Here is an 8,971-nt window from a genome sequence, read left to right as displayed (position 1 = left end):
GCAATTTCATTGCAAGAAAACAACAGACACCTCATACAGTTGCATAAACTCTCCTTGTGGGAAGCTGAGTACTGATTAGTTTCACTCTGAACAATTACTTCGATTCTTATCACCATGGTTTACTTAGTACATCAGAAGGAATGTGAAGGTTCATTAAAAATTTTAAAGTACATTCCACTGTTAAAAGTCATGCATTAAAACAGATCAGTTGCCTACCACAAAAAGAATATAGATCAATTCCAGTAAAAACACTTGCCGAATGCCACAGTGAATTACAACAGTTTATGGCAGGACAGGAATACTGCAGCTAAGAACCCATTCACGTACTCATTTCTTTGGTAGATTTTTCATAGTCTTTGTTTGGATGTGTTGCTCTTGATGAGCAGACTGTGCTCCAGATTTGCTTTGACTGTCTGGAATTAGCCTCTCACCACTCTGCCTTTCAGCGGTTGGGGTTGCCGGTAATTGCTCAGTATGGGACAAGATGCTTCCCCTTCAGCAGAAGACAGGATTGTGCGGAACTGAGCCAGCTAAATGGGGTGAGGAAGGAAGGGATATATTTAGCTTTTCACTTTTATATTGCATGTCAGTGAGAAATCGTTATATTTCCCAACTAACTTTCTATTTTTTAAAAAAAGTAAGCTTCATAACATTGAATTAATCCAGTAGTGAGTCAGGGTTTATGCTGCCACAGAAGTACTGGAACAAATAACCATCTTTGAATATCCTATTCACCCCTATATCCAACTGTCACAGAAACTTTCAGACACTGATACCACTGTGTTATCACCTATGTAAAAAATCTGGGGTTTGATAAATTAAAAATATCACCAGTTGTGGAAGTAAAAAACAGTGCCTTAGAACTAACACAACTTTGCTTTAAATATTGCTTTTTATGTCAAACTATTTGTACTTAATTTCTCTCCCCAATCCATTGAATAGCCCAATTAATAACACCTTGAACAAATATTAAGGATCTTCATAATACCCAATTTATTTCTACATGCGTGCTTTTTATTTTCAAAGATTCAAAGTATTTAACTAGCCTTATCTGGAAAGATAGTAATTCAAACACCTTTGGAAGGACAGGTGGCAATAATTTAACTGCGTAAGTCAGTTTCATAAGAGAACAGAAAGAATACTTACCTTGGTAAGGCCAGTGAGGGATATTTAGCTTGTCCAACAGACATTATTAGGAAATTATGCAATGATAAAGCAATTGGTACAGCTCCTAACCACTCTACGATAGCACTGAATGGAGAACTATACTCTGATTTTTTGTTCTTGTGGCACATCACAAAACTCCCTGCTCAGGCAGGTTTTTGGCTGAGATCTGATGAGAATATGACTTGGGGGGGGGGAGGTCTTGTAGGAATGAAAATGGTAGGAATTCAGCTTTCTGCCTGGCTTCTGCTTTGGGAGACACAGCACTGCAAGGGAGTTTAAATAAGCAAATCACCTTTCCTGGAGCAATGGAAGCAACTCTACTAATCCGAAGTAATCTTATCTCAGTTCCCACAAGACTTTGTAAGGTGTGAGCAGCCTAACCTGCCTGAGGCAGAATCATAAGTGTTGTTTAAGAGCAATAATGTGGTGTAAAGGTAGTACTCATTTTACAGTAAAAATGAGACAAATAAACCTAATAAAATGCAGCAACACAATTTAAAGTGATAATGTCCCTGAAGCTAAGAGATAAGAAGGGTCTTGTTCTTTGTAATATCATACCTGCTCTGAGCTGATAGTAATTGGCTCTTTAAGGATAATCCAGATGACACTCTCATGGAGGGGAGGATGAGTCAGAGAGCCATTGTATGTCCAGTAATCCATGGATTTAGGCAGTAGGCTTGAAGGATCAAAATCAGAAAAGGGAGCTTGCTTACCCTGTCGAAGATACGCTGTGTTAATGAAACCCATGAATAAGATAGGATTTACATCTCAGGCTACAAGAAAGTGTGTTCCTAAATCAGAGAAGGTAATTTCAAAACAGTAGTGTTTTTTCATAGCATCAGAGGTGAGTTGCTCGCCCTGGTGATGTTTGACACTGCGATGCACCTAGGCTGGCACCACTGACAGTGAGCAGTGTTACTCAAAAAAACCAAACAAAAAACAACTTCCCCCTCAAACGGTATCAGATACCAAAGAATTCAGTCATCACTGACTAAAGATTGTGGTTTGGTTTTTTTTTTCCAAAATACTGAACTCTGTGCTCCTGAGCAAGCAAAACCCTTCAGTGCATAATTAATTTTCAGCTGTCTGTTGAAGCTAAAGGGAGGACTCACACATGTTGATAATGTTTGCATGTTCAGGGTCAAAGTCTACATTCCTGTTTAAAATCCTGTGGGAGATGCTGTATTGTATTTTTAACATACTTCACTAAAATTCAGATATTCAGATTATATCTCTGCTTATCTTGTGCCTTTATGAGATGCTTAGTGGGAATAGTCACTGCTTTACAAGACAGCTTAAGAAAAATGTAGTTCTGGTGTTATTTCTTCTACCTTTTTTTCCCCTCCTTCAACTGAGCGAAACTTCAGTTTCATTATTGTGAGACTGTGCTGGTGGTGGACACCGGGGTAATTTTAAATAGAGAGACAGATGGTTGGAAGCGTAGGATTAGGTAGGAATCAGGAACTGTGTTCTCTTACTCTTACACAAAGAGCCCATAGCTGTCTACAGAGTGGAGCTGCAACAATACAAAATATCTTACGGGATCCCACAAACTCATGTCCAGGATCAGGCTTTCAGCTCCCACATCTCAACAGCCTCCTTCATCTGAACCCCTGCGTTATTCTGGAGTCTTCAAAAAGGCAGATGAGAGACTGCATAGATTTTAATTTAACTACTCTGTATATTATCATGATCAGGCTGTGATGATGTTTACCTTAGTCTTTACTGAATCCAAGGCCTTCAAGACACCCTTCAGGTTTTCATTGCATAAGCCAAGCTGTAAATAAAAAAGTACTTTAAAATCCTAAATATGTAACAATAATTTTATTCTAACAGAATCAAGAATAACAATATGCTTTATAAATGTTGCTTAGTTTAGATTTGCAAACCCACTATGAATGAGACAAAATTTAGAACTTTTGAGGAAATAACAGGAAGTTTTGCTTCTGCTTTGCAGAGTAATGTAAACAGTAGTGTGAAAATAATCTGTGGTTCAGAAGTATATGATTGCTTTGATCATATGTGCTTATCCTTGAAATTCACTTTGAAAGCATTCAGAGAGATGGGTTTGCTGGTACCTTTTTTGCAATGTGAACTATGAGTAATTATATTTTATCAGTATAAAATAATATATAATATTATTTTATGATGTTGCCTTAATATAACAAAGTCCTTAATAATAAGGAATTCTTTTTCCTGCCTCAGCTGATTTTGAAAGGCTAAATATGTCATGTGCATGGATTCAAGTTTTCTTGGAGTTCTGATTTAGAATTTTCTTTTCTGATTGATAGACATTATTAGCACATGTGATTCAAACTGTCTTTCCGTGAAAGTTCACATAGCTGTACATGGAGTGGAAAGCAAACATAAAAGGTGTGAGCATTGCCTGTTACAAAGGTGGACAAAATACCACAAGCTCACTAGCACCCATGCTTTAAAGTAGAGCTCTTCTTGAAGGCTCTGTGGATGAAATGGGGATTTGGGTAAAACACCCATGCAGAAGCATGGGCAAAGCTGGCAACATGGGCTAAATCAGGGTAAGTGACGGTTATCTCCACTGACTTCACACAAAGACATGTTTTTCCTAGCCCTCATCACTAACTGCAGTTTCGATAAGGAAAGGGAAGAGAGGCACATGTGTTTTCAGTATGTCAGTAACTGACCTTCAGGAAAACAGTGACAATTGCCAAGCCGTCTGGCTTGTCGAAAGCCTCAGCTACATTCGAATACTTGTCCACGTTCCAGTGCATGAGATGAAGCTAAAAAGCAATTGACAGGCTCATTTTTGCTGGTTCTATTACAAAGAAATATCGCAATTAGAGTAAAATAGTTAGAAACACCACTCTGCACTCTTCGGGTCTGACCGTGAAACCGAGAACGTGCTTGTGAACGCCTGCAGACTTACGGTGTTCTGCTGAATTGCCCTGGCATTGTCAGGACTCATACCCAGGCTTTGTCTTGGGGTAGGCAGAACTGCACATATTTCTAAAAGCAATTTAGGGGTAAGGACACAGAGATGTGGAAAATCACAACTTACAAGGGACATATATTTTTCTAACTCTACTGCTAACAGTCTCCTGTGCATGCCTTTATTTCCATGTCTTTAAAAATGTAATACATTAAATAGCATTTTGAGGCGCGTAACCACTTTGTTACACATGGTGCAATATTTATTCACAATAGTCCCATTTACTGGAAAAGATTGATGGTAGGGCCATGAACATCATGGCTGTGGATAGTTTACATTCAACATAGATATTTCAACAACTTTTCAGTTTTCACAGTGTTTCCTTTAATAGAGGTTTGAGGAACTTTTGTACATCCTTGTATGTTGCTTATTATATCTTGAGCTATTTTTCATGCGAAATACAAATTCCCAAAAAATTACAGAACTTGGAAATCGTAATAATTTCTTTAAATACCTTCTCACCTATGAATATGCTTAGCAATTCCTTAGCAACTATTTAAGTCTATGGCAATAGTTTAGTCCAGGATTATTTGTATAATGCTTCAGCACCATGGTCACAGAGAATATCTAAATTTCATAAAATACAAGGAGGAGATTCTAAAATATAGAGACAGAACATGGAAATTACTGTATAATACATATAATTTTAAAATTTTGATTTAAATCAGATTTTTTTAAAAATGTCTGGTATTTTTCAAAGCTGAATTCCAGTCTTTTCAACTTAACATCTTCACTGTTTCAACATATTTAAACTATTGATTCAAAGCAAACTAATAAACACTTAATCATGTGCTGCTTAAACACAGCTTAAGTGCACTATCTCTTTACAGCAGAAAGCAATTCTAAAGGGACAACCCTTTCTTATCTTGGCTGTATCAAATGAGATAGCTTTAGCACTCTCAACAGTGGAAAATTTCCTATTAGGAACACACTTCTGGCTGTGTGTTTCTAATGCCTAAATTAAAAATGTATAATCCATCCCATTAGATTGTCATGTTGTAATGTTCCTAAAATCTAAAAAGCTGCCAAAGATAACATTACATGGATTGAACATGAATTGTTTCTTGGCATGTTGATGACTATTAGCAGGACACTAAGACACTGGAAAACAAATAAAATCTGTTACTTTGGAGGTGTTTTTTAATTTTTGTAAAACAGACCTTACTTCATTATCTGAAGACATTTAACGTATTTGACAGCTGCTGGAGCCCTTACTAGATTACCTTTTTAACTCTTTCTCTTCATTAATTTCTTCTGGGTTTCCTTCTTATTTGCTGTTCTTGAAAAGCCAGAAAAAAACCCACCTTACAGTGATCAGCATGCTTGTAGCTTTGAGGAGCTCCAGCTACAATTGTAGTGGGGCATTGGGCGATCAGACTCTAAAAAGCAGCTGATTTAGTACTGAGCTGAATGTACTTGTACAGCTGACCTTTTTAACATTTAGCAGTTGTTACTTACTCTTACCCCTGCAGCGTTCAGCCCTATTTCATTATTTAAATATTAATTTAGATTATCCAAATTTAGATTAATAAGTACTGACCACAAAAGCCGATTTGCTCTTGCAAAGTCAACTTGGCATATGTAGAGATGGTATTGCTTTTGCAAAATAAAATAATTATTGAAGCTATCTACATATGTTTTTTTTTTTTTTTCCTAGGGATGATGCATGTGACCGGACTTTGAAAACGTGACTTCGACTTTTCTTTCATTGACTCTACCTCTGAGGCATATCGCCTTCCATCCACTGTGTGCTCTGAACCCTGCTCATCTGTTTGGCCCCAATGGAAATGAAACTGCCGCAATCTGTATGTTCCAGTGAGAGGTCCACCTGTCAGCACTGCAAATGCATGAAGTAAGGTAAAAACATTAATCAATAAAGTATTCCTGACAGGCAAGTTAAAGATTTCAAAGATTTTATAACGTGCAAGCAGTTAACAGTTTCTCCATGTTAACATGTTTTGATATTAGGTAATTTTTAAACATTTGGAGAAAAAAAAACGAAACACCAGTTTGTGCAGTTAAGCCGAAGTTATTGAAGATTTTAATTCTAGATATGTATATGAGTGCATTGGTTATAGTACATTTGCATGTATCCTCAATATGGTTCCAAAATTTAGGTGAAATATATGTGAATACACCTTCTACTCCAGGGAGAAAACAAAAGGAAAAGTAATGCAGAAAAACAGCAGTTTGCCAGAAACAGTAATTTGATTTTAATAACTGCAGAAGAAACAGTCCTACCTCATGGAATTCAATTCCCACTAAAATTTGTATTATTTATGACAGTATTTTGAAGGTCGCTTTCTTCACAGAAGTAACAGTTATAGATACTTGACATTTTCTGAATTTAGATTATGAGATTCCACAGGTGTACTTGGATGTTATTGACACTGTTTATTGGTCATTATCATTAATTCCTTGCTTACAGGCACATAAATGTGTATCGATTCCCACTGTGGTGACAGGCACCTGTAATTGTGCATGATGCTTAGAAATATGTCCCTGGAGTTTTTGCAGCACTTGCGATATTATACATCAGTACAAAGAAATCTCCTCCTTTGCTATCAAGGTAGTAAGACTCTCTGAGGAAAAAAGCCTAGTCCAGAGTGATTTCATATGGAGTTATACTGTGAGTAACTTTTACATATGTATAAATCTCCCACGGCAAGTTGATTAAAAAAAAAAGCACAACTGAGTAACTGTGTTTAGAAACTCTCCTATCTATCTTCCTCTCCCCAAATGAGTGATTATCCTGGAGGTTTCCTACTGGGAAATTACCAGTCCTTTTGCCATTAACACAAGAACACTTGCCAACAAGTCCTAATTTTAAAGAACATAATCTGGATCTTCTGTAACATTTAAAGGGTGTTGCCAACTAGTGTAACAAAATTAGCAAGCATGCCCTAATCTATATGAATACTCCTGAAAGGCAACTCGCCTTGTTTTCTACATAAATTAGAGAAAAAGAGAATGAAATAAGAAAATGTCTCACATACCCCTTTCCAGATCCCCTTTTTACTAACGTGATTGATTGTCCTTATCCTCAATATTCACATGGAATGAATGTCCAACATTGACACTCTTTGCATGTGGAAGGTTTCCGAGTGATCCGGAGAAGCCCCAGAGGTGCATCTTTTTTGGCTTCCTTGGTTTTAATATCAATAGGAGATTGACAGTCTCCGTTGGCAATAGGGTATAACTTGTGCCAGTGGTCAGGTCCTAGGGAAAATAAATAAAAAATTGAAGTTTTCTACTTCAAATTCTGTGCCAAAACTGAATTCATGACACGTCCCTTGCAACCAATTGTATATCTAATACGGATACTTGATATGTTAATAATGCATGTAATTCTGAAGAATTTTTATAAGGAAAAGAAAGAAATATTCAATATATTATAAAGAAATCTGCTTTTCTATTAAAGATAGCTTTTACCATTGTTGCCTTGATAACTCCAGTTCAAACTTGCCATTTTTTTCTCCTTGCAAGGTACTGTCTTCTTTAAAAAGAAACTACTGGTGCTGATGAAAGCTGTTAAGACAAGAACTCTGCTTTGATTTTCTTCTGAATTTTTAACTTACACTTGGGCTTTTATATGCCTGCTTAAAGACAGTAATATTTTCTAACAAACGTTTATTGATTTTATATGATTTCAGAATGGCATGAGAAACTGTGATAAGAGAAAGGATTGTAATAAGGAAACAGTGTGGTCTGCAGTCTGTTTACTTTTTGATTCAGTATATATATTAAGACAGATATGTTAGAGGCCAAATTAAAATCTACATCATTCTAACTCTTCAAAAGTTGTCCAAAGAAGACCTTTACATTAAATCTTCACAATCCAAAGGATAATTATGGTATAAAGGTGCAGACTACACAGAAAGCAATGGATGCTCAGCCTTTTGGAAAATCCATGTCAATGATTTAAGCTGTGTGGATTTTAGAACATTAATTTTGACAGTCACTAAAAAATAATCAATCTCAGTAGCTTTTAGTGATGGAAAACAAATAACAGTGTCAGTGTGCAACAAAATGGTCAATGTATTGCTAATTATTACATTAATATGACTAGCAATGCTCTCATTAATAAAAGAGGAGGTCCAAAGCCTGCTAAGTCATACCAGCTTCAGATGTTTTGGGAATGATCTCAAGCCATTTTTGTACTGCTGGGAATCTTCAAAGCAATCTTCTTGGTGACTGATACCTGATTAAGTGCATGACTGGAGTCCAACTTCCAAAGTTTTCTTCTGAAGTAGGCCCTATCTCATAATTCAAGAATATTTACACACAATCACCTATTTCTTCAGTAATAAGATACCATGCCCTGACTCTCTGTTTCAGATCTAAGTTCTACTAATACATATGTCTGGCTTAAACTCTGTCTCATACATGCTTAAAAGCAGGATTGTATTTTTAGGACCATATGCTTGACAAGTACTGCAGCATAGTTAAATAGTTGTGGTATTATCTATATTTGTAACCATTTGAACTGAGTGTATGGAGTAATTATTTCTATATAAAATAAGGTTTATCATAGACTATGTAAGCATTGCCTTGTCATCCTGCGTTGCAAAAACAGAACCTGTTGACATTTTCCTGTTTTTCTTACAGACTATTCTCAGTAATAGGAAACTACTGATATCTGCCTTTGCAGATGTCCACAGCTGACGTCAGGAATTTCAGATACCATTGTGCAAGTAATGTTATAACCTGTAAAACTTGTGGCATTGATGCCTAGGAATATGGCAGCTTTTAGGTGCATCTCAGTTATAGGCAGATTGCAATTTTCTGTTAAATTTTGTTGTTGTTCAGAAATTATGTTTTATCCCAATGGAAAAT

General features: G+C 36.4%; 1 protein-coding gene across 1 annotated transcript; it reads right to left on the bottom strand.

Moving 5' to 3' along the window:
• Nucleotides 1–419: 419 nt before the first annotated feature.
• LOC104259241 (carbonic anhydrase 1) lies at nt 420–7,604 on the bottom strand. Its single transcript, XM_009814572.2, is given in 8 exon segments — nt 420–530; nt 1,726–1,881; nt 2,882–2,944; nt 3,831–3,926; nt 5,854–5,972; nt 7,159–7,214; nt 7,216–7,354; nt 7,568–7,604. Coding segments are annotated over 8 exon segments (777 nt in total).
• Nucleotides 7,605–8,971: the final 1,367 nt, after the last annotated feature.

The sequence above is a fragment of the Gavia stellata genome, chromosome 3, assembly GCF_030936135.1.
Source record: "Gavia stellata isolate bGavSte3 chromosome 3, bGavSte3.hap2, whole genome shotgun sequence".
Classification (NCBI taxonomy): domain Eukaryota; kingdom Metazoa; phylum Chordata; class Aves; order Gaviiformes; family Gaviidae; genus Gavia; species Gavia stellata.
Note: the sequence above shows the minus strand (reverse complement) of the source record. Positions and strands in the feature narration are given on the sequence as shown.